We start from the raw sequence: 27,225 nt of genomic DNA, 5'->3' as shown, positions 1-27,225 counted from the left end.
TAAGCCATTTAAACATACTCCCACTTTTGTAACCCTAGGCGATCTTGCAGTGTTTTTTTTTTTTTTTTCTTTTAAATGTCACACACCTAGCATCTTACTTAAAAGAAGCCTCTCAATTAAAAAATCCTGCTCACGGAGAGTGCGTATGATAAAAAATCCTGTCTGTGTCAGATTTATCAGATAAGTAGCGTTTTTTTTTTTTCTTCCTCTTTCCGCCTGCTGCTAAAAAGGAGCAGCTGGAACAAGAGTGTTGGACAGATGGAACTTTCCACCTCGATTATTTTTCTCACTAAAAATAACCTCTCAAAAAATTAAAAGACCCCTGGGACCGCTTGCAAAGTGCATGTGCGTGTGTGCGTCCGCGTGTGTATGTGTGAGCGACAGAGGCGCAGAGGACTTCAGACGACGGGGTCCTCAGATGATGGCGGCAGCGGCCATCCTGGGAGTGTGAATGAATAAATGATGGGCAGATATTTGGAGGAGAGAGAGCACAGCGTTTGCCCAGTCCCACGGTCTCTTAAGCACACATTAAACTAGGCCCCAAAGAGTCCACAGGCTGTTCTCGCTGCGCGGCAGTTGGCCAAGCATCTGGGGCAAACATCTGATGTGGTCAGTTCACAGAGGTTTTGGGGTTTAGAGGTTTGTGGCTTTGAGGTTTTTCGGGTTGGTTGTACCTTTAATCAGAGTGGCAAATGAGAGGATCATGAGTGAATCATACGCGTGTAGGGAGCAGGGTGATGGTGATCATGCTGAAATGTGATAAATTGTGTTTTTAACTGCATTGAGTTAGATGATGAAAAGGGGTGTTGGGGAGGTGGGGTGTCACTTGTTAAAACAGAAGCTCATCTGCAGGCGCTCAACGCACTTGTCAAACTTGTTTCAGATCCAGGTTTGTACCTCTCTAACATTTCAAGTACCAAACACTTTACAGTGGAAGTTCATTGCAGTCAGTTAAGCAACTCTGTCAACACTTCTTCATTCTGTGCAGAGGTATTGTGCTGTTGTTTTAAAGCATTTTAATTTAATTGAGTGATGAAGACATTTCATCAGTGAATCAAAGTCACTGAAATTACTATTGTAGAAACATGTTGGTGCAACATGGTGGCCTCCGTGGAAGAGGACCAGCTCCCTATGTAGATAAAAAGGGCTCATTCTAAGCTAATGAAAACATGATTATTATTTTCATGGGATTAAACACTAATTAAAACATACTTATGAATATTATATTCCATTTCTGCAAAGTCTGTTCCGCTAGATGCCTCTACATTCAACACACTGCACCTTTAAGCATATATAAAAGAATCTTTGATCCGTAACATGCAGTACATGTGGCATTTGGTAAAGGCTATCTTTTAGGTTCTCATTTAGAGTGTGTGCGTGCGTGCGTGTGTGTGTGAGAAGAGTTCTGGGCTTATACATATTTAAAGTGGATGTCTTCTTCATGTCATGGCACCTTGAAGATCCTCTCCTTGAAATGAGCAGCTTTGCTTTGCTGGCACTTGAGGTTTGACAGGACGTTTGCTGACAGGACTCCCACATCACAGCAGTAACTCAGGACATATTGGGTACATACAGATACAGACATGGAAATATGGGTGGCTAAGTTATGAGTCTTGAAAAGTGTGGTTAAAAAAATTAGAAAAAAAAAAAAGCTTTTAAAAATGTTTAACTCTTTCCAACTATGGATCGGTTTTAGTTGTTGTTTTCTCACACAAAACATGTAAGCAAGCTTTTCAAATTCATGAAATGTCATAGTCATGTTCATGAGTTTAGTCATTTCTTATCAGTGATTATTACAAGAGCTCAGCATGACCAAAAGGAGTGATAAAATCTGAGCAAAGTCATGAGTGTGAGTCAGCGCTCTAAACTAGTCACACACTGACTCTGCTCTAACAAGAATTATTATTGTTTCTTTGCACATAAATAGTTGATTCCAATTCTTGTACAGGATGCTTCTCAATATCACATTATTGTTAAAAAATTGCCCAGTTTTCATTTAACCACCAAGATGTATGTTGCAGCATCACAGGCTACACGTTATGCTTGAATAAAGGACTTCCTTTACTTTATTTATCCTCACAAACCTCACAGAAATATTCCTGTTCTCTGTATCTTTACGACTCCTACTGAAACTTTCAGGTTTGTAACAATCAATGTGAATTGACTTACATTTTACAAAAGCCCTCCTACACCATTCATGTCTCTGTGTGTGTGTGTTTGTGATATATTGCAGCTCTCAATCAGTATCTGCCAGAGAGTCATTAAGTTGATCTCTGGTATTACCAAGAATAGTTACCGTGTTTATCATTGTAAGCCTTTATGAGCTCAGATCAATGGCGAAGGAAATGCTCCCACACACACATTATTCCCACAAGTGTGTGCTAACAGGCAGGGTGTGTGCCTCTTATTCCCCTGGCAAATAAATTACGTTGGATCCCAAAGGATCAAGGTTTCCCTGGATTGTAATGACCTCATCAGTTTGATCCACCAATCACAGTTCTCCAGGTTCCAGACAGTCAGATTGTCTTTTGGGTTCATTAGGCAGATTCATGCTCTCCAGTGAGCTTAATGCTAAGATGAAAGGAAACTCAGTCTGTTCAGCTGTTCATTTTTCTGCAGGGGGTGAATTCGTAAATAGCTCTTGTGACTTGGTCGGTCACAGTTTTTGGAAATAAACTGAAGAATGGGCACATTTCAAGAACAAGCTCACCCTTACTGCCTGCAACTACATGATACGGAGCTTAAAAAGTTCATTTGATGGTTGTTTCTGATAAAGCATTACCCTTAATCAGTCATTTATGCCCTTAATTCATAGAATTTATAATACATTTCCAGAAAGTGATAGTAAATACAGTGATACAATCTCAACAGTGTCCTTAAAAACAATGCAATGATGCCAGCAGTAACCCATTGTGTTACAACTGAATCTGAAGTACACCAAAGATGTCAATATATATGTGTGTATATATATATATATATATATATATATATATATATATATATATATATATATGTGTGTGTGTGTGTGTGTGTATATGTAAATACACATATTCGTGTCAGAAGCAGCAGTAAACTAATTTAATTAGACAGAAATGGATTAAGTAATTTAAGATCCCAAATCAGCAATTTTAGGGAGAAAATTAAATAGTTCCATGGAGCAAATTAAGTAATTCCAGGGTACAAATTGCTAAATTGAAGGAATGTGATAAGTACTGCACATTGCATGCACAAATTACTGGTGTAATTTGAAGGGAATGACTTGAAATTTGAGAGCACAAATTACTAATTTGAGGGAATGATTAATCATACATTTTAGCCCTTGACACAATCCAGACTCAGCTAAACTGGGGTAGAAGGGAGATGAGGACATATTATGATAATGATGATGTGATCAGTCATCTTCAACATTTCTAAATTGCACAGATTTCACAGCACTGAAGTGTGTAGCACAATAAAAAAAAAAATCTCCCTCCTGGAAAACAAGCAGTCCATTCCCACTAATAACTTTATGACTGACAGCTACATAAAATGTTGTTGTGGGCGCTGCATTTACAGGAGCCCTGGAGGAATGATGCAGACTCAGCTGTGGGTAGTTTTAGGTCAGACTTTCCTGACATGAGTCCTGAAGCAAGGACTACTGTGCATGCAGGTCTTTTAAACTGTACTCCCGGGGGTACTGTGGCCTTGCATCACTAATTTGAAATTGATTGTTAATCGATCCACACAACAACTAAATGACCCTACAGCTCTTGATGAACACAGCGGCTGAACTCGCTGGTGTCACATTGCGAGATAATGCAGATCCTGTGACCTGCTTTGAGTGCATGGTGGTCCATTGAGTTGCCTTGACCAGATAATTGCGCATGCTCTAAAAATACACTGTAGATAATTTCATATTCCAGAGGAATGTAATTTTGTAAATTGCTCATCGTTGCGCACGATGGGTTGTCTGTGCTCTTCTGTAATGGCTACCTACACTGTTAGGTGCTTCGCTGAGAGCACCTATAGAAATTACTTCTCTCCTTTGAGTTTTTAAAAGCTTCTGACGGTCAGAGGTCTAAAACATGATGTGGTTTTAGACTGAATGGAGACAGCATTGCAAGCTTTTTGCTGCTACTGTCCTACTCTGTGTTTGTGAAAATGTCTTGTGAAAATCATGTTTTTATCCCTCTGACAGCAGCTAGTTTAGTCAGATCCTTTACCTTTCAAGATTGAATAATCCTGCTTCTTCAGAAAAAGTGTGGTCAGGGTGAGCGGAGGAACTTAACTCGAAATCCCTCCGCCTGTCTCGACACCAACTAATGTCATGCTGCTAGTGGAGAAAAAATGCAGAATACTGCAAAGAGGAGAGAGAATAGAGGGGAACAAAGTGAAAAAGGGGACAGATTCTCCTGCATTAAATATGCCCAGGGCTTTTCACTGCCATAGGTAATTCATAAACTGACTGCTGGGGTAAAACTCTGCTGTTTTATTTGTGCTCGTTCTCTCTCATTCAGTGTGAGTGCTCTCAGAATCTATTAACTTTGTGATCAACATCATAAAGAAATACAATGCTGAAGGCAGCAAGGTGGCAGAGAAGAGTTAAAGGGAACTTCCGGTAATAACATTTCATCATAAGTTAATTGCTGAGATGTGGGAACATGGGGACATTACAAAAAACGCTGACACAGTCAGACCATCTTACTGTACATATAAACCCCCAGGTATTTTGAAGAGAAATTGAATGCAAACAGTAAAAATATAACCAAACCCTGTCCATTTAAAACATTTTTGGGGCATTTTGCCTTTATTTGACAGTTGACATTAGATATATCTATATATATATATAGGGAAACAGTAAGGGGGATGACATGCAACAAAGATCCCCATCCAGAATCGAACCAGGAATGTTGCAATTATATATTATGTGTCTTAGACCACTAGACCGCAGAGAAAGCCCAGGTTTCTCACCCTATTGGTCTTTGTTGACATGATGTCTTCGCCTTTACAGATCTCATCAAACTCTTTGGTGAGTGCAATGTTACCATAGCCAAGAGAACAGATCAAATTACTTAATTAAGTTAATATAAGTTGCAATAAACTGAAATTGTCCTTCAACAAAAACATTGTTGCAATAAGGCCAGCTGTAGTTAGTGGTGTATGTGTGAAGCTAATCCAACACACCACAAAGTACGGACACTGAAATGAGATGTCCCTGCAGGAGTGGGAGACGAGCTCTTCAGTGTACACACTTTGGCTTCTCTGTAAATGTGTGTTTACTGCCTGAATCTCTCCCCGTTGGAAAGGTTGCGCAGCAGCTCTCCTTAGTTTCATTATTAGTCCCTCTTTTGTACGGCGCCCCGGAGCCCTGCTCTCTCACTAGTGTTGTTCTTGCGTTCTCTGTCTCTCACTTGTCATTCTTTCAAAATACTCCTCCAATTTCCTTTTTCCTCTCTCTATAATGTCTACATCCCTCTACTTTTCTCTTCATCCTCCTCCTACCCCTGTCTTTGCCTCCCTTTACATCATTCTTTTTCCAATTGCACTCACTTTCACTGTCGTTCTTTTTCACTCGCTGTTTCTCTCCGTGTCTCTCTATCACGCACTCCAAATTTCTGTCTCTTTTACTCTACCCTCCCACACACTCAGCCGACACACAAATGACTTTCCAGGGATGAGGCTGAAAAGTGGTCCCTGGTTGTTCTGTCCTTGCAGACAGCGAATGAGCATGTCAAATCTGATGCATATGAACAGCTAGGATGAATGGTGCGTTAAGGCACACAGTGAGAGAAAGAGATGCAGAGAGAGAGAGAGACAGACAGAGAGAGAGAGAGGCAAGAGCGAGGGATCCCATCTGTGCATTGTTACAGCAGACTTCACCTTAACGTTGTCACCGTTGTGTCCAGTAGAACAGGAGGGGGCACAGGTGGGACAAACTGGGGAGCACACGCATGCAGATACATTTGAAAACACGTTTCACAGACTTACTGTACATTTACAATATGTGCACACACCTACATAAACATATACAAAAACACACAGGCTACAGCAGACACATGAGGACTACAAAAACCTTCATAGTAACACTTCATAGCATTACTACAGTTTGCATGTTCAAAAGTGTATGTATTTGATTTGTATTTGGGTTGCTTGGGTCGACCTTTGTGTTGCATCCTCTTTTGGAGTGTTTTGTGGTTTGTGGGTGAGGGGAGTTTGGTGTCAAAGAGCTATTTGATGGGTTATTAATGGTAACTATGTGTACCACTACTGTAATTTCACATTATAGTCGAGGCATTTTAGCTAGTGCTCGTATACAGAGACCTACAGTGAGCAACCAGGTCTGTTGGCAAGGACTCACATGATATGTGGATGTTAAGTGCATTGAACCTTTGACCTATTGGTTTTTAGGACTCATTACTTTCATTTTTAACAAAAAGAAAAAAAAAAATCTGTGTATATGTGCAGTTCATTGTTTTTTCATTGAGGGACTTGAGCCTGAACAACAGCTTTGACTTTTTTCCCATTTTTCTCTTGACTTTCTATTCACATTCTAGCATTTTCTGAGATGTTAAAATCACAAGAGGACCACATTTCCTGTAAACAAACTGATCTTCTCTGCTTGACTTGTCATTTTTATTTTTTATCGGTTTAGTTTGATGATCCTTTGACCGTTGAAACCTGTTGCGAGCATATTCTAAACATATTCTAAATTGAAAGGAAAAGAAGACGAGCACTGTTTTCTTACATCCTATGAGACATTCTTCTTGTGGTGATTACGTAGGCGGTGTTAGTCCAACAACAATATAAGGGGCATGGATATCAGGGGGCACCATATGCTGCTGTGCCCCTTCAACCTTTAATCCATGTCTCCACTGTCTTATCTGGTTGCCCTCTCTGACAGCCCGGAGCCTGGTGATGGGAGGGGGGGGGGGCAGGGAAACACTGTCCACTGCGCTGCACACTGCTTTGTATTTGTGCTCAATATGCAAATCCACTCCAGCCCCAGATAGTTTTGCCAGAATATGAGAGGCCAGATTCACCGTCACTCACACAAACACACATGGGCATACCTACCCACTCACACACAAACATGAAGATCCATCTCCTCACTCTCCAACACGCATTAATATCACGAGGATATTGAACAGACTTAACTGATAATGCCAGATAGTACAAACCCCACTGACACACTGTGCATATGTGTGTGCGTGTGTCCTATTTGTCCACTATCCTACAAAAAAAAGCCTTTTAAGTAGATCCCAGCAATTGGAGGAGCTTTAACAAGCGTAACACAATAATGGAATGTTTGTCCATACACTTTTGTTCCACATGACACCGGCTGCAAGGGAGGGTGGAGGGTAGAAACACAGAAACACTCTATTCAGGAAACCCGACAGCCTTGGAGGAGAACACTCATGATGAGTCTGTTATGACATCTAGATAAAGAAGCGGTTTTGTGTGAACTTACCACCTCTAAAACCCTTTCAGAGAGCTAATGAGCAAACATATCAAGCAACAATGACTATTGATGTTGATGAGTGCACCATCTCTAAACATGCAACTCTTTTTCCAGTCAGTTCAGTTATTCTTTGTTGTTTTTATCAACCTTTTATTGAGAGACTTTTAACCTTTTTATTTTATTTGCTGGTTTCACAGTCTAACAGTGAAAGCAAGAAACAGCCTGAGCAGTGTTGCTAAGATCTGTTTAAAGATTGTTGCAGTGAAACAGAGTGATCTGAGTTCTTTTTGTGATCAACAAATCACAAAGAAATGAATGAGCGTGTTGAACCTACCTGAGCACATGCACTTTATGCCCTCTGCTGTCCACCTTTTCAAGTCCTAATACTTTTTCTTTATGCTTTTATGCTTTAGTACAGCCCCATTCTCTGGTGTATCTTTGAGATTTTTATAGTTACTTATTAAGTTATGAAGTTCCACTTCAAGTTTTTTTTAAAGCTTATAACCACATTCTTAGTTTTGTGATTAACAGTGTTTTTCTGTCTATTAATAAAGTTGTGTTGAAATGTATTGAATATAGCTGTTGAACAATCAGTTTGGATCACTCTCTAATACTGGGTTGTCCTTCCTTCACCCTAACCCCTCTTCTGTTTGCACGCATGCATGAAGTGTTGTGTCCCCTATCAAACTTGCTCTGAGAGTTGTAGCCTTTTGCATTCTCCTGTATGCAGAAATGACTGCACTCGCCACTGCAGCCTGCCTGGCAGACATTTTACAAATAGCTTAAGAAAAAAAGATGAACAACAATGAGCGAAAGCTAAATTGGATACAATCCTCCTGTTAAATATAAGACAAAAAAAAAGATGGTTGTTTAAACTATGGCGGCTCTAGGACGGGTTAAGGGAGAGTAATGGGACATTAGTAATAACAATGTCAACATGAATTGACTATTTCAAAGAATGATGTGGTGCAAGGGCGAAAGCCTCACTCAGACTTTGGGGGGGGGGGGGGGGGGGGGGGGGGGGGAGTGGGGAGTGAGTTAGAAAATAACAGTGTGTGTGAGTGAGGATAATGCATCCGGTTGTGCCATGATAACTGGAATCATATCAGCAACTGAATACCAAATTTTTACATTTAATAACTACTATACTTGATGTTGAAATTTAAATACCACAGAATTTATTTCACTGACTTTCAAAACCATCTTTCTGAATTTTCACTTTGTGAAATCCTGAATACTCACTTTCAAGTTTTGCAATTCCAAAAACTTAATTTCCAGCATATATTTATTTTAGGGTTCTCAAACTCAGAGAGAGAATTCATGTGCCATCTATCCTTTATGTTCAGATCTGAATATTAAGCATCTGAATTTCACCAAGTGGATTTTTAGAGTTTTTGACTTGATTAGAACTTTGCGATCTGATTTGAGCTAATTCAACAACTTCAATATAGCTTTTGAATATTAGGGAGGTGAATTTTCTATCTGAATTTGAGAAACCCAAGATATATACTGGAAATTAAGTTTTTGAAGTTGAACAACTTGAAAGTGACTATTGAAATTCAGACCACGTAATTTCAGAAAGGTGGTTTTCAAAGTCAAACATTTCAGTGCAATAAATTCAGTAGTGATAAAATTTCAAAATGTGGTGATATAATAATTGCTGATATAATTCAAATTATTATTGCACTTATTTGCTTTCATAGTTGTGTTTTAGCAGCACTTCAAAAATTGTCCTGACAGATCCTGTGAAATGATGTTCGGGAATAATTTAACAGCCTGTGGTGATATCTATGGCTGGTATATCAGCTTTTGTACATCTGAGTACAGATTCAAAGCTCTCAAAGTTCCCACACTCTGTGTGACACTGAAGTTACAGACTTTTAGTTGTTAAAGCAAGCCCAAAATCATGCTTCTAACTTTAATATATGCGCATGTATAATTTCAGTGTCACAGATAATGTAGGAAATTTGAGGCTCAGATTTCTCTCACAGCTGTTGACTCTGAATCTGAACACATATGTTCACTAAACAACCTTTTTTTCATCTTTAACCTCACCATTACCATTACCATCACCTTTATTGACGTGCAATACGGGGGATACACACTTATAAAACACAGACGTAAAAAACAGGTGGGGTCAAGAAAAATAACTTGGTAACTCACCTCTGTCTCTGCTACACTGTCCCTGCCATCCCTTTCCTCCATGCTGACTACATGCTGGTTCTCCTAAATGAATTACAGCAACAGATGCATAATAGTGAGATAAAGAAAGCAGACTTTCCCGTACAATTCTGTTCATCCTAAGACAGAGACATGTGTGCACATTGGATATGGATATGTGACTCACATGATTAAAATGAACTCAATTATCTTTACCACAGGCAATGTGTAACTTAAGATGCACACATAGACACAGGCACACTAAATGAAAGATTTATGAGATTTAACATCTGTTTTCCCTCACTTGTGCTTCTAATGATTGCTCAATAAATCACAGATATGCACATGTTATATTGGACACTTATTCATCATCTGTTTCAGTTTTGTGATTAGGATGAGTAAGACAAACACAGAGAATGAAAAGAATCAGTGTAACCACTAGCATGTAGTGAATGTTAAGTGCAGAATTGCCTTTAACTGCAAAGACATTCTCTCCCTCTTTGCCGGTGCTATGTGATAATAAAATCATCCTAAACAATGCTGACAGTTTGTGGAACTCACTTGTCTTTTAGGCTGTTTCGTAAAGAAATGCCTTATATCTGGCCCAGTCCTTTTCCCCAGCGACTCACTCATAGTTGCTGAGTTGTTCTGACTGCAAGGCGAGCAGTGATAGAGGATCAAATCATTTATGTACTAACAAACAAGAACCATACACATAAAGCTAACATTATCATGCCTGCCTGTCAGTTTACACATACATAGCATACATACATGTAAACACTGCAACACTGACAGGAGAAACAATATTAGTGGGTTAAGAGACAGAGACCTCAGGACAACAGCTAGTGATATGGAGGTTGGCTGCTAGTCAAGTTCTACAAACTTTTTTGTCTCGCCCCCGACAAACTCTGAAATAATGAACTTCAACACAACCCGCGACGTGCTGCCAACAATATTTGGTGTGCGAGTGTTGTTTGAGTAATACAGTGTCTTGGTGCCAACCTGGAACCAGCATCTCATCAGTCTGCTTTCTGTCTGCCTCTTTTCCTCTGTCTCTGTCTTTTGTTTCTTTTGTGGGATGTCATTAGGTACTAGTGCAATCAATGCTGCCTCCACCCGACTGAGTGTAATTTAACACAGAAAAGTAACTGACAATGCAGTTTCATGAGCTTCAACCAATTTCCCTCTTTCGTACACTGGGGTGGGGGGATGTGTCCCCTGGTCCCCTGTGGCAATTATGCACATGATGTGGTGTGATATTCTATTGTATAGTGCAAAAAGAGTGTATAGATCACATACAGATTTACCTTTTCAGATGAGATAAAAATAAAATGCAGTAAGTTATTGTGTTATAAAACAGATATTTGAATGATTCAACTCAGCATAGCATGATGGAACATCTCTCAGAAGGCGAATAGACAACACGGGTAACCTTCTGACCTCACATACTGTATAAGCGACAGTCAAGTGAGCTGATCGGTGATGTCGGGTTATTTCTGCAGAACAGACTCTAGGTTACTCTGTACTTTTGGCTTTTTTCCACACCTTTGTAATTTCATTATCAACAATATAAAAACCTTCCTTGTTGCTTTTTTATGACCGAAGAGGCTGTAACATGCTTACTTGCCTCCTCGGATGAGCCGTGGCTGCTGATCTGTACCCAGCTTGCCTGCTAAGAGGTGATTTGTGAATATGGAACAATGTGTAAACTATTGAGCCAAGGCCCAAATCATCTGCTAAGACAGGCTTTGCTACAGATTATGTCTGTCATTTGGTCTGTGACCCTGGTTTATAGATTATAGATAGCTTTGGCTTTATTTGATCAGTTCAGTGACACACAAGCAAGGCCATGCATGCAAACACACTAAGGTCTAGAGACTATTGTAGAATTACAAAGGCAAGCATTGTTTTATTACAATTCACAAAATGTGAAACTACCCTTTATATCAGTTTATTTTACATTTCTCTTTGCTTTTCTATTTTTTATATGTTGTAAGTGCTTACCAAAACTTTGTCCAGAAATTTCCAAAATCAAAACCCAACTGGAAATGAAAGAGGAGATGATGCAATGTTTCGCTACAGGTCTTTGCAGCGTTGCCCATAACAGGTTCACTTCAGAGCAGAGAAAGGTCCAGCTGTGGTGAGTGATAGTTGGGTGAAGGTCAAGTTTGTTTACACAGCCCTTCACATATATCACCACAAAGGACTTTGCTTTCCTGCTTGGTAAAACCATGGTATATAATAGTGTCCGGACAAGACAACACACACCTTAAGCAGACAACTCCTACTAGACAGGAAGTGAGTGTGATGATACAGGAACAAAAAAGGCAGCTCTGGACTGAGTAGTGGGGAGCTGTAATGCTCTTTAAATCTGTGTATTCCCCAAGATAAACAGTGGATAGGTTTTGAAGATTCCTTCAGGTTTATCTTCCTGAGGGGATAGTGGTTCTAAAGATATGTAGCTTGGTAGGAAATGCTCTGTTGCTCGCTAATTTCCTCTTGATTGTTGGTGACAGTCTGCCAACCAGCACCCTGTGATCGGAAGGCGTGACAGGGTACATACAGGATGCTGAGATCAGATAAATATGATTGTGTGAGCTTGTTTACAATTGATATGCTAGTAGAAGCTATTTGAAATCAGATCTGGCTCAAACTGTGTGCTAGAAAGTATGCAGTGTGATCAAATCTTCTGATTTGCTGAAATATTCTTCAAGCAGCATTTTGCAGCATTTTTGAATTTTTAATACTGGTAACTGGTAGCCTGGATATCATGACATGGAAGTACATGCCTGTTGATGAAACAACATTAGCTAAATTTAGTAATTTAATATTTATTTAGCAGGAGGCCCTGGGCTTTTCTTCTTGGTGTCCAGGAAAACATTTCACCACATGTAAGTCATAAATAGCAGTGGGCCTAGTAATGAACCTTGCGGCACACTCAAGTTTACTTGTCAGAAGAATTCTTCCTTGATAGTGTGGTCTATTGAGATGATGATTTTGAAAAATCTACTACAAGGGAAACTTGGAGTCTGATGAAAGCTGTCCATTGATTACCACCTTTTTAAAAGTGGACTTAGCACTCTGAAACATTTCGAGGCTTAGTTAAAATGATTAGAATTGTCAACTCTTGAAAGAATAGTAATCGACCGGCTACATTTCTGTCAAGGAATTCAGGATAAAAGAGACAATTTTCAGTTGTTTGACGACATTAAGACATGAAGGACAAAATGAACATCAGTAAGTAGGATTTTAAATAGATTCCTAAAGTAAAATTAAGTGTACGTGCTATATCAGTGGATATTTGCAGATAAAGGTTGGAAAGGTTGATGCTTTTGGCCTGCTGTTCCTACAAATAGAGTCTCTTGTTGTTTTTTGTTATCAATTGCTCCTATATACATACACACATGTGTACACACATTGACACAGGCAAGACATGCAAAGATGTGCACATCCACACAATGTCAAACAATCCAATTAGCTACCATCTAGTCAATTGGGGTAATTACCCAGAGACTATTAAGTCGTTTTCTCCCTGTGCACTATCACAACTGTAATTATGGCAAAGCAACAATGATGTGCAATTACAATTCACTGTCATTGCTCCATTGTGATGTGGTGTCAGCAGACGGGGTGTAGAGATGATTGGGAATTGCACTATGTAATATTGATATACATAGAAGCCGCAGGGTGGAGAAAAGGGGAGAGAGAGAGGGACAGAGAGTATCCTCGCAAGGACCTGTGAGTCGCGGTCCCACTCTTCATAAACATATCTCATAATCAATGGCAGAATATCAAGTGATCCATCTTCTCCAGCCTGTAAACGGTTGACATTTTTCCTTTATTAAAGCTGTGAGATGAAACGCAGGGTTTTAATGATGACACGAGATGATCAATGACTCCATTGTACTCAGCAGGAGGGTGCTTTATTAACATGGGGCATTGTCCTGTTCCAAAACGATTTCTCCGCATTTAGAGGATGATTTCCCCATTGGAATTTGGGTCTTCGATGGCCAGAGCTGAATGTGTGGCTCTTCCTCTTTTGTGCATTGTAATCAAGCAGAATAGAGCTGTGTAATGCTTGGAGAGATGGAGAGAGAACTAGAGAGAGATGTAGCTTGTCTTTATTACTGTACCACTGGATGATGAGAGATGTGGAGATGTGTGTTGTGTATTAGAGCACAATGGGAAAAAAAATTGCCCTTTGTTAAAATGAAGATAGGCTAGAATCAGGCCCATAGAGACTGCCATCAGCCTGTGCAGCCACATGAGATGCTATTCACCATTGTTATAATAAAACACTGCTTAGATAAAAACTCATGAATACAGGTTGCAGAGCTGAGACAGCTACTCTGTAACGAATTACACCGCCACCATGCACAGTGGGGAGAGAAAAAATGACTCCAATTTCAATTAATCCTTGTTTAAATTAGGATGAAAGATTAATAGAGAGAATTGGCTGCACAGATGAGATGAGGTGTGTTTGATACAGTGTTTCACAGTGAATTTTCAAAGCATCATAGACACTGAGAGGATTGGGGTGGGGGTGGCGGGGTAGTGGGTTGAGAGCTTAACTTTTAAAGGACATGAGTGGGAGAATAACTGGAGACCAGTTGACTGTAGATGGAGAGGTGAAATTGAAAAGCAAATGAAGCACATTTCTCACCTGGTTGAACAGTCGGTCAGAGGCTGAAGCTGTGCCTGAGAACAGTGGGAAAGATGCAATGTGTGTGGGTGGAGACCAGAGAGAAAGTGCTGGGACCGAACTGGATGAGGTACAAAAGAGAAGTGACAAACCTAAAAGGGGGGTTGCAGAGAGGAAGAAAAAAAGAGCAACCACAGGTCTAAGGAAGCTTAAAAGGATGCTGATATGACAACCTCATACACCTTCAGTTATCTGTTTAATTAATTGCCTCCTGCCACTTTTTTTTATTACCCTTCCACTCCTCCTTTCAACTCAAAAAAAACATCTGGAGCTCGCAGCCTAAATTCCCCTCTCTTAAACCATTTAACACTTGTTTGCTCCGTGCCATCCCTCGATCTTCCTCCGCTTTCTGTTTAGAAGGCAGAGGACTCTCGACAGCCTCAATGCTTGATTTACCCTATTTTCATTTCATTTCTCTCTCTTCCCTTCTTTTCCTGACCCAGGGAGATGTGAATGAAAATGAAAAACGACAGAAAAAAAAAAACAACAACTTTATTTTTACAGTTCATTTGCACTACATTTTTTCTCCCATAGCCTGGTGGAGACTCAGGTGGGCATGAGTATTAATAGCTTCCCTCGTTTGTGACGTCAGCTGAAATCACACATGTGCCTCTTAACGCTCAGATGGTGTTTTATGTTAGACACATCACCCTCAGCGGTTATTTAGTCAGTGCTGTAAAGCACTTGTCAGTATAAAACAGGATAAAAAAATCTAATTTTTCTCTCCTCCTGCCTGCCTTTTTGCCTCTTAACCACAATGATGCATTTATTTTCATGCATTTTCTGTCTTTCTTTATCTGGTTGTGTTTGTACCTCGCCTATCTATTGCTAACCTGCTCTCTGCTCCCTCTACCACTCTTCCTCTCCAAATCATTCTGCTCTTTAATGTAATTGTCAAGCAGTATTTCATTCCCTCTCTTCCCTCTATTTCTCTGCATACGACTAATCTCTCTCACTCCCTCTCTCTTCATTGAAAAAGGCCTGCATAGTCTGCCTGAAAGCTTTGTGGGGTCCTAAATGCTAAATGCCAGTCTGTCTCTGCCAGGCGCCCGCTTAGTGCTGGTCTCCTTGGTGATGAGACTGGCAATCAGGCCGTTCTGCACTAGACACTAAGGGATTTGTGATTGTGCATGCATGTTTGCGTGACTGCGTATGTTTGTGTCAGCGTACAGTAGATTTGTGTGTGTCTCTGCCCCCTATCTGTGTATAGACGTGTCCTGTATGTAAGGGAGAGAAAGCAGGGTGGTGCAAGGGACATGGATTCACTGGCTCATTATCATGTGAATGCATTATGTTTCCTGTCGACATGCCTCTGCCAAACAAGGGGGCCCCTGTTCTCTCTGCCAGGGTTCGAGCACCACAGCGGCCAGGCCCCAACGTGGTGCGGTTCTGCGCTGGCACAATTCACCAGGAGTTTAGCTCTACAGACACTGCTGTTGGCCTCATCGTGATTCAGTCCATCTGTACTGGCATCTCAACAGCCGGGAAAGGAATGAAACAGGGAAGACTCTATTCAGAAACTTTAATTTAAATGACTGATGGAGGGCTTGTTACACGTGAGATTGAAATACTTCAGATGATATAGTCCTGACTTATATGTACAAACAGATTATGTTATGATGTGCAAAATACATCAATATTGTAATGACAAAGTTTCATAGAGGATGGAAAAAAATTACAGAAACACCCTACAAATGCAATAAATACAGTAGCTCTGCATTTAATAGCATATACACTCACTGAGCACTTTATTATGAACACCTGTGTAATCTAGTGCAATGCAATACAACAGCTCTGCCATAAATGATATTTTTACAAAGCTTATACATTTTCAGTCTTTGTTGAAATTGTTAGAAAGGATTCTACTACTACTATTTTGTTTACTGGATTGCATTAGATTGCACAGGTGTTCCTAATAAAGTGCTCGATAAATGTAAATGCATAATGAGTATTGCTAAATACCTTGTAAGTGTGTTTTCTTGTGACCACTCCTCCGCTTTGCCAGTACAGTTTTCCTGTTTTTGGTGAAACCTACAAATGTACAGAGAGGCTTAATGGTTGCTGCCAATCATTTGTAATCATATTATGAGGAGTCTGTAGAAGGGCATGTGTCCATCCTATCAAGTGCTGACCATGCCACTGATTAATAAACCACTTCAGTTGATTTTGTTCTCCAATCCCAAGATGATTAAATAGCCAATTGGAGGAGGACTTTCCTTACAATCAAACCTGTACTCTCTGTAGAACCACCTAGCAGATGGCTTTTGCTGTTACCATCACCGGCCCTCTAATACTCTACAACAGACTCCCTACATTGGAGCTGGTTCTCTTGTTGCTGTTGGGGGTATTGATCAGACTGACAGAGACTAATTCTTTGATACACAGGCGTGGAGTTATATGTTAGCCCTGTGGTCTGAGCTTTCACATCTCACTGGGACCAATTTAAAGACCTGAATAGCCAAGGGTCCAAACAGCATGACCCCCTGTGCTCGTGCAAACCTGAGGTGTTGTAATGCTGTATGTGCTGGGTTTTGGTTTGTGTGTCAGGGCAGGTGCTGTGCGTGTGCGTGTGTGAGTGTGATGGAGGGGTGGTTTATATGTGTAAGTGTGAATCGGGCTCTAAAGTACTTGCGTAAGCAATATTGAGGTGCTTTTACTTGCATCTGTGAGCGATTGCACGCAGCTCACACACTTATTATGTATAAATGTGTGGTTGAATAACACCTATGAAGCCTGAGTGAATAAGTGTATTGTAGGCAGATGCAGTTACCCAGAAAATGGCTGCGCTGGGGGGTAAAGCCTCATGTATTATGAAATTATATCACCAGTTACTGTCTGTGGTTTGAACTCAGGTGGAGGTGAATTATAACTTATATAAATTATAAATAATTTATGTTTGTTTGGGTCTGCTTATTTCATACCTTACATGATGTAGCACAACTTGCAAAAGGCACAGAAATAGAAAAATACATTTCAGAGTGAGCACTAATCCAGCACAGATTTTGCTTGATTACAGTTTGTACAATTTGTAGAACGAGGCTTCCATCACATGTCAGAAAACAAAATAAGGTGTTGGATCTGATTGAGGGAGAGCATACAAATAATCTGGCTTCCTCCACTTCCATATTGACTGTAAAATGACCTTATGATAAAAGCATATGTGAATCCACTAAGTTGGCTCCAGCAGTCTCATGCTTGAACGTATCTGTGCCAGACTGAGCCGCTCTAACGGCTCTTATTTCCTTCACACTTATTCCAATTAAAACATGACATGATTAAAGGCCAGCAGTCTGCTTCGTAATATGTATGTGCGAGTGCATGCGTGTTTATCGGTAAAAAGAGAGAGACAGACAATGTGTGTGTGTTTGTCAGTGTGAGTTGAGCAATGTTGGCAAGTGTTTCTGTATCATGTCTTTATTATCTTGGCCTGTTAGTGTGCATGTGTGCATTATCTTTGCTTAACAGTGCGATCGTATGTGCATGTGTGTGTGAGTGTGTGCATGTGTCTTTATTATCCTGGCTTATTGGACGTCTGTGCCAAGAGTTCTCAGTTCACACACTGGGTTAATTGACCTCTAGGGACATTTTTCTCTTCTGTGATAATGAATGTCTGGATTATATGATTATTCTGCGTTTGCCTCAGATGTGAGATTTGTTAGGGCTTTGAGTTCTGAGGTGGCTCATTATTTTTTTAAATGAGACATTTGAACACACCATCTCTCATATCTTAAATGTTTCTTTGATGGCTGCTTCAGAAATATTGCCAATGTAAAACATTTGATAACATTTAGATTAACTCGCTCTTGCAGTGTGGAGATTAAAACGTGATTATTTATTTTCTGAATTTAATGTTGGTATTGCTACAAAGAATATTTCCAGAATTCTTTTCCCACCACATTTAAAATGAGCAAATCACACTGCATTTAAACATATTACAGCGCAGTGAGTATATCTAATTGACAAAAATGGACTTGGACAGACCACATTTTCAATAATCTCCAGGTAATAATATCCCCCCCTGAAATGGATATTCAGTGTTTTGGAACAGAACTCTTCATTTGTTTTGTTCACGTGCAAATAAATTTTATATGAGCAATATTAAAAGGTCTGATCATCAATGATTAATAGTCTTTGTGCTGTAATGTAGGTTAGGGCCCAGGAGGCTAGTGAGCTGTAACGTAAAACAAACAAATCATTCTCCATAAAGGGAAACATCTTTTAACACCCTCTCCTCTGTAGCCTGCATTGTAATGACCTGTATTCCCAACAACAGAGAGCAGACGATGAAAAATTATCAATGTGATGAAATCATGAGGGGTTTTTGTTACCTGTGTTTAAATTTGTTTTCCATATTCTCAAGGACAGTGTGTGTGTTTTTTCATGCTAAACGCACATACACATGAGTGGGCACACACACTCACTCAGAGGCATTCACACCTACACAATCAAAGAAACTAAACTAATGAAGCCTTTCTGAAACAAACAACTTGATTAAGACTCAGGAGGGGGAGAGAATCAGGTGTGAACACTGTGGGTCATGAAATCATGTGTGAACATATGCCAAGGATGTGTTTTTAAAGCTGTTTGTATGGTTTTAAGAAATGCTCTACCTCCTGTGGGACTTTCTTTGGGCATGTTATCTCCAACATAGCTACTCTACCTGCTGATCGTCTTTTGGCTTAACACACTGAGTGTGGTTTCGCCTCTGGGAGGCACATTGCTGTTTTCCTTGAAGCTGCATTTTCTTCTGTGTCCATTGAGTTTCCCTATTTAGTTGTTCTCTTTGCTAGATAGAAAGAGAAAAGCTGTGAGGCAAAAAAGTAAAAAGAGTGTAAAGTAATTTCAATGATAATCGGATATGCTTTAGGTTACCAGGAGATTATATCTACTGTACCTTTACAAATATTTCACCCTTAACAGCACTTATATGTTTGGGAATACCATCTTCAAACTCTTGTTTTCACTGCTCAAATAGTGTTCTTAGGAATGCAGGCAAAACTAAAGGTGCCCCAGAGTGATTTGTTTTATTGGCGTCAGTGTGCTCTTAGAAGAAGAATAAAGAACTGGGTGAATCCACATCATTACGCTACAGAGGGAGAGTAACAGTTGAGCTGCAAAGAATCATTAATATAAAGAGGAAAAATTATCAACAGAATGATATGTTTTAAGGACAATGGTAAGATCAGGCACAACATAGTGTATACATACATTAATGTCAAACATGTTCTCAACCTCCAACAAACCCAAATGTCATCCCTCTTATTTGCTAAGCTGGAGTTTCTCAACCTTGGTCACATATAAAGCGTATGAGAAGACATTCCTATATGTGGTTATTTATGCATTTTCTATTGTTTATTGAACAGGAACATTTAAGGCAGCAGATAGGTTCCTGGATTCCTAGAGTGATTTGTTTAAATGGGTGCATCCATTTGTTACAGTGTCAGCCACACTTAAAGGTGCAGTGTGGAGGATTTAGCGAGGTTGCAGATGTCAATAAACTGAATACACCTCCTCTCACCCTCCCCTTCCAAGCGTGTAGGAGAACCTATGGTGGCCACAAAAATCGTGAAAAACACGAAAGTCCCTCTCTAGAGCCAGTGTTTGGTTTGTTTGTTCTGGGCTACAGAAGAAACATTGCAGGCTTAGTGGAAGCGGACCCCTTCCCTATGTAGATATAAAGGGCTCATTCTAAGGTAACCTGCATTAACTGATTTTCTGGCCACTTGGGAGGAGCAGAAACACGATGCAAATACAACATTGGCATATTATCACCTTTTAAGCTGATGTGGCAAACTTGTTAGCAAACAGTTGCTTACTTACACAGAATATACAGAGCAAAATTAGCATTATTAGTCTCTTTTTTGTCCCAAATTAAACCAAATACATTGTTTGATCACGCACTCCAGAATGACACATAGGAGTGTTTTCCGAGCTATCAGCCCCATTGGCGGTTATTGGTGGACTGGGTGGAGGTGGACTGGGTTTGTCACTATAGGTGACCTCTTGCAGATACATGTAAACACTAGATCCATTGTTAAGATTAATTAAGTGAGTTAAGATTAATATTGACTGTAGTTTAGACTGTAGCTTTAAACAGTCTGCCAAAGCTGTCTTTTTGTTAATACTTGAATTAGGTTCCATCTGCTTTCAGCTTTTACCCACCTAACTTAGTTTTTTTACTTTCCAGCTTCCTTTAAAATTTATACGTCTTTCCTTTTATTCCCACAAATGCCTCTCAGAGTCCAAGGGAAACTGCCAAGCTACTGCAAATGAGCAATTACTAACATTGGTAAACACAGAGGCAGATGTTTGAACCGAGAACAAAGACGCATAGATTAACACCAACAGTGATGTCAGACAGTGCGAGATAGGCAGAGACAGTGCTTGAGAGAATTACAGAGAGGTATGTGATATGTGCCTGTCAATGGGTTTTTACCATTTTTTACTTGCAGTGAGAGTGGGGAGCTACAGCTGGGGTGGCTTGGTCTCCATGGAAACTGACATTCCCTCGAAGGTGCTTGGCAGCCACTGCCAATTGTTGAGCTTGGGTAATGGTTCGAAATTCTTTGTAAAGTGCCTCAGAGGTTGAGATTAAATTCAACCTGCTTGGGGTAGACTCATGCAGTGTCTAATCACACCATTTTAGAGAGACAGAAAGAAAGTGCTTAATGGCATTCAGTGAGAGAAATACTGTACATAGCCTGTTGCTCACATATCAAATGTTTAGTAGCTCCTTTGTTCCTGGCTGCCAGTCAATCTATAAAATATCACTTTTCATTCATTAAAAAGGAACTTGGATATTCTTGCATCGATATTCACTGATCACATTTTATATTTCTAGTAGGAGAGGCCTATTGAACCATCATTACAGTATTCACTTTGATTTCATTACAGTATTCACTTTGATTCAGATCCATCTAGGCTGTTGTACATTTTCCTCTGCATCATTTCTTTTCAGAGGCAGGGACATTTTCTTTGTGTCAGAAATATTAACTGTTAAAAAAAAACAGCATGTGCAACGCTTGTTCTTCTCTGCCATATTTCGGCACCCCCTCCTTCTTACCCAAGAGCCTTTGCTCCAGCTGGCAGACCCATCTGAATGAGAGCGGTCAGGCACTGCTGCTTAACAACTGAAGAAATGATTGCTCCTCTCCGTCTCCAAGTGCAGAACACTTTAGCCGTATGTGGCAGGTAGTGTGAAGGCCTGCTGCTGATGGGCCTGTGAACGTCAGCAGCTGAAAAGGATCAGCCAGGCGAAGCATCAGCCTCACACCTCTGCCCGCATCGCCAGCTCATGCAGAAAATATGGAAGTTTATTACTGTGTGCTTGGTTTTACCACCGAGTGCATCGAAGAGACCCTTTAGTTGACGTGGAATCGAATTTGTAAATGTGCGTTTACAAGCAGAAGGCATTTTTGTTGTGAGTTTGGCCTGCCGCTGTTGAATTTGATCTTGTCACACATGAAGGGGGTGTAATAGGATTTTCAATTGAGCAAGTGCAGCTAAATGTTATTTGCATTGGTACCACTGAGGGATTACTCGTGCCAAATAGGTACCATAAAAGCAAATACACAGGGGTGCTTAAATGAGATTTGGTGATATGAATGTACTTTGTACCCATTTTTGTGGATGCATAAACCCAGACATGAACTTGCCTATGAATAGCATAGATATGCAAGTGTGTTACTGTAATGTGTGTGTGTGTGTGTCAATAGCAGATTGTGAAGCTTATTTGTATGCCACAGCAGCTCCTGTTGTTTCTAGGGCTCCTGTAGCCTGGGTGGTCAGTCTCTGTTCAGCCTGAGAGAATCAAAGGTTGTCAGCTGAGGACACACATCTTATCTGCCAGTGTCTCCTCTTTTCACAGAACTGTGAATGGAACTACCACTTGCCAGACAATAAAGTAGTGTTTTGCATAGAAAGAAAGGTGACTAATTCTTTAAAATTAAAAAAAAAGAATAAGAATAAAAAAATAAAAACTAGTCTTTTTCTAACAGCTCTTCTCAGCTATCAGCAAATCTGATGAATTCAAGTCCAGAGTCTTGAGAAAGGTTTGTAATTAAAGGAAATAAGAGACAGAAATACACATTTAGTCTTTTTCCCGCCAAAAGTCATGTTATGTGGTTCCATGCAGGCAAAAAAGCCTTTTGTCATTGATGATAACATTCAAAGCGTCTTCAGTGAAGGCAACAATTCTCAAACACACACTGTAGCTCAGCAAAATGTCACTGATCAATCTGCAGCCAGTGCTGGACCATCCCACTGAGCAGATCCTGTTATCAGACAGCAGATGTAGCGGACATCTGTTAGCAGATGTACAAACCAACTAGACGACAAGTCTTTCATCCAGCAGATATGAGCTGGTTTGTTCACCGGCTTCAGACTGGAGACCAGTAATTGAGGGCAGAGTGGTTCAGGGAATTAGGGAGAAAATGTTGTTTTGGGAAATTACTCCTGGCAGTGTTGGTGGGCACAGTTTGGCACTGGGAGGCGTATAAAACATTCATTCAAATTCCCAGTTAATCCATTATTTATTACGTATCAAAATGAAGATGCAAACGTATCTTCAAAGTATTCTCTGTTATGTCCTCTGTGGCTAGTGAGCATTAGCAAACCTCTTAGTGCAGAGCTGAAACAATGAATCATACATTGCACTCTAACAATGTATCTAATTTGCCCTTTCAGTAACCTCTCTAACACACTGTATTCTTTAATACTGTATCAGTCAAATGTAAGAGGCATTGTGCTGCCATACTGGTGCATTCAACTGTGAGAAGTCAAATAGCTTGATTGCTGCCAATTGTAATGATGACAGCAGTAAAGATGATATTGGCGGCTTGTCAGATGCAAGTCAATGGTGGTACACCCAGCTGCCATCTGATTTTAATTTGCCTGGCAGAGAGAGAGAGAGAATAAAAAGTTTGTTTGGGTGCACATGTTACTGTGAATCAGCTGATGATGACAGAAATATGTCCCATCATTTTAATCGTAAACACTCACAATACAAGGTGATGATGCAAAAGTTTGGCACTGGTTTGCAATCTGAGTACTGGTGGGTGTAAGAATGGGTGCAGGCATGTGAAGAAAAATGGGTTTTGTGTGTGTATTAAAGATGTGCATGTACACGTGATATGTATTAAGCACACGTGGATGTTGACTTTTTTCGGTGGATATGCATCCATGCACAATAATTACTTTATGCTCAGTGCCAGGGAAGGATTTAATTAACTGTCCCCTGACAGGGCACATAATTAGTCAATAACACACATGCACACACAAACACACACTCTCTTTCTCTTTAAACACACAGAAAAAGTCAATAAATTTGGCATTCTAACACTAACGCTGAGACTAGAACGTACTAACAATTACTTGCTGTTGCAGGAACATAAAGTACAAGGCTTGAGTGACACGGCTCAATAGGCAATTACAGAGGAGTATTGAGAGAGGCTGCTGACAGGAACGGAGCATGGTGTGGGTTCTGTCTGCCTACAGAGAGGAGCTAATGCTGTTGGTTCTTGTTTAAATTGCTTCATCAGTGTGGTAGCTCACTGTATGATCTGTTCAGCTTTGCTTGTGCTCAGTAAGAACACAACAGTAATTATGTTTTTTCTTCTCTTTTTGCAGGTTCAAGGTTTGATCTACACACAGGGAAAGGTAAAAAACAAACAAACTTCAAGATCTCTTCTTTCTCTACTCTCTTTTTCTCTGCATGCAGGGGGAGGCAGGATGATTAGCTGGCATTAGACTGTATCTGCAGTTGTGTGTGCTCAGGTTTGTGTGTGTGGATGGATATTGAGGCTTTATTGGGGAGATTTGTAGACCGGGTTTGTTGTTGATTTCCCTGAACACTCACTCACACACACACACACACACACACACACATTTAGTGCAGCAGCCTGTTATCCTAATCACAGTGAACATAAAATGTGGATTAGGGGTGTCTTATGGTATCAGTCATAATCACACACAAACACATACTGAAATACTCATAGCACACATGCACCTACTGCAAAAAAAATAGTATGTGTTCATGCCCCATATTATGTCGAATACCATCTATAAGAAATTAATGTTTGCTTACCTACATTTTTAGTTGATATGATTATCTGAAAAGGTCCCATGTTGTTTATGTAGCTATGTATGTACAGTATGGCAATCTAATGACTCGACAGGATGACTCTCCCAACTAATTTTAATAAAAAACACAAGCATCATAAAAAAAATGGAGCCATTTGGAGTTCATCTAGGCAGCGTTTTATCGTTATGGCGATGGTGGACATACAGCTCTTTTTGGTCTATTTCTGGCAGATGGAGTCTGTAACGGTTTATGTCTGCGGCCTTCCCTCTGTAGATCCCAGAGTATTTTAGTCCAGAATAATCCCCACCATCTGCTGTCTCCTCTACTACGTTTGAGCGCTCAGTATCGCTCCCTCTATCTGTCACTCTAGTTTATTTCCTATTGCATTTCCTCAGTGTGTTTCTCTCTGTATTTTTCTGTGCTCCCTTCCTACTGCGTTTCCGGTCTTGTTCCCTCTCCCCCTCTCCCATTCAGACTCTCGATCTCCACCATGTTCCTCCGTTTGACACTTCTCAATCCCAATCTGACTGCTCCCTCATCCTCCTGGCCTTAATTTTCTTCATCTCTCTTTGCGTCCTCATTCTTCATGACTACTTCATGCTTCATTGAAATGTTTGCTTTTCTTCTGTCTTGTCTTAAATCTTGGGATGTCTCCAAACACCACTTTATCTCCCTCTCTGTCCCACCCATATACACACCCACACCAAACATTCTTCATAGCCTGTCAAATCCTAATCTGGGTTTCCGTGATCACAGACCGTACCCTCTGCTTTCCAATGTGAAAGTCCTAAAAATCCATTCCATTAGGAATGTATGTAGTATTTAGGATGTGCGTTATGCCAGCAAAACTACTCCTCAGGATTGTGTCGCATCAGCTATTCATAAATCCATCACTAAATTTGTGTGTAAAGTCCATCCTAATGTCCTAGGATCTACCAGTTAGTTTCAAACTAGTCGGATTGCAACATTCAAAGCTAAGGAATGTCTTACTGTAGCTAGTAATGTATAAATCTGTTGCAGGAAACACCTGTAGCGCTGTCCAATAAAAAGCAGTCAACTATGTAAACAGGAAGTCAGTGTAGCATCCTGAGCTGTAACATAACTTCCTAAAATAATAGTTTCAGGAAGCCAAAAGGCATATTAAACTGACCTGGAAATACTTCACACCACCTAAGTGACCTCATTTGGTCATTTAGCCTGACGTTATCAGCATAACATTTTCAACATACCTCATAATGTGAGATATATTGTGTTATTTTTGTGAAATTTAATTTAAAATCTCTCTCAAAAGGGTCACACACAATATTATCACATATTAGCTAGCTAGGTGGTGTAGGTGTAAATATTCAGATCTGTAACAACTAATCTGTATGTAAGAACTCATTTGTGTGGTGCAATCTGTTATTTAGTGATTCATAAATCTCCACTTAGTAAATACTTAAGAACAATTAAACTGTTGGCAGGGGGGATTTAGTAGTCAGTGACACGGTTCCTCAGCCAGATTTGCTTTGCTGAAGTGTCTTTGAGCAAAATTACATACCTGCACTGGACGTACTGTTCAGTTATTGACCACGTGCTCTGACCTACTTGCAGAGAAGATTTTCACAAGGATTAAAAAAGCACATTGCATTATTTTATCCTGTGATGCAAACATTGTGCGAGTATTTTGAGATCTGAATCTGAATGGATAAAAAAAAATGGAAAACATACCAAATTGCTAGAACAGCTTTAGATAGAGTTAGAGAAAGATGCTTGTGGCTGAAAACACAGCTGTAAAAAAAGTATCTGTTTGGTAGGAAAATCTCATTTAAAATGTGGCAGGCTCTCATCTTCCTCTACAAGTACCACTAAGGTGCCCAGGGAAATGGCACTTGACTCTCAGCTGCTCTGCTGCAGTTGTTCTGTGGCAAATGGTACATGATTTCTGCAGTGTGTACGACTGTTTCCCTTCTTTCCCCTCTTCTGCTCTCTCAGACTGATGCTCTAAGTGAGGCTGAGCTCTTTGTCAAATTAATACGACTCAGAACATGACAACAACACTTCACTTAGTGCAGAGACACATGCATTTACAGCATTGATGATCTCCATGGAGAGAAACTCACTGCACTATAATGTGAAGGGCAGAGTGTAAAGTTTATTCTCCTTGATAGATTCAGATGTACAGCCTGTGTTCCCGAGTGGTTTGCAACAACAGCAATAACAGCAGTAAAACTAAAATAAAGACAGGTATGACATCACCACCTCAGCGACATGGTCGTCAGCCATGTACAGCACATCCCTGTACCAGCACACAGCTGGATTAACAATGACTGCATGAATTAGTGAGAGTGTGAGCGTGTGTGTGTGTGAATGAGAGAGAGTCAGACAGAGACAGAATGAATAAAACACGATGGTGACTCCTGTGTCAAGTGGGTATTTGATAAAGCCGGATACCTTAAACAGATACCGATAATACCCCGAGATCATCATATTTTGGCTCGACTGCTAATGACATCACAAAACCGTGCACTCCACATGTGCATGTGAGCACACACACACACACACACATGCACACACGGTACTGAGCAGATCATATCCTCGTCATCTGACCCAAATCCATTAGCACTAGGAGTCACAACCTCATCCTCCCTTTCCTCTCCCTCAATTTCCTCCTCTTCCGCTTCCCCTTCTCACCTTCTCTCATTCTTTCCCAGACATCAGGTCCCCTATGTGGGACATTCACTCTACAAGCTTGTCTGAAATGACACGAACGGAGACAGACGAAGAGCGAGATTAAGCATAGGTGCTGCCTGCCCTGTGGGCGCTTATGGGGGTACAGCGACGAGAGAGCCTCTCTTCACACTA

At 40.3% G+C, this 27,225-nt stretch overlaps 1 protein-coding gene across 1 annotated transcript in view; it reads left to right on the top strand.

The window, feature by feature from the left end:
• Positions 1-27,225, top strand: part of igsf11 (immunoglobulin superfamily member 11) — a 103,845-nt gene that overhangs the window by 3,966 nt on the left and 72,654 nt on the right. Inside the window, exon 2 of the mRNA XM_067594147.1 lies at positions 23,928-23,957. Coding sequence (XP_067450248.1) covers positions 23,928-23,957 — 30 coding nt within the window. The remainder of the gene's footprint in view (positions 1-23,927; positions 23,958-27,225) is intronic.

This window comes from Thunnus thynnus, chromosome 7, assembly GCF_963924715.1.
Source record: "Thunnus thynnus chromosome 7, fThuThy2.1, whole genome shotgun sequence".
Taxonomy (NCBI): domain Eukaryota; kingdom Metazoa; phylum Chordata; class Actinopteri; order Scombriformes; family Scombridae; genus Thunnus; species Thunnus thynnus.
The sequence above is the reverse complement of the archived record's forward strand: the minus strand, read 5'-3'. Positions and strand labels throughout refer to the sequence as shown.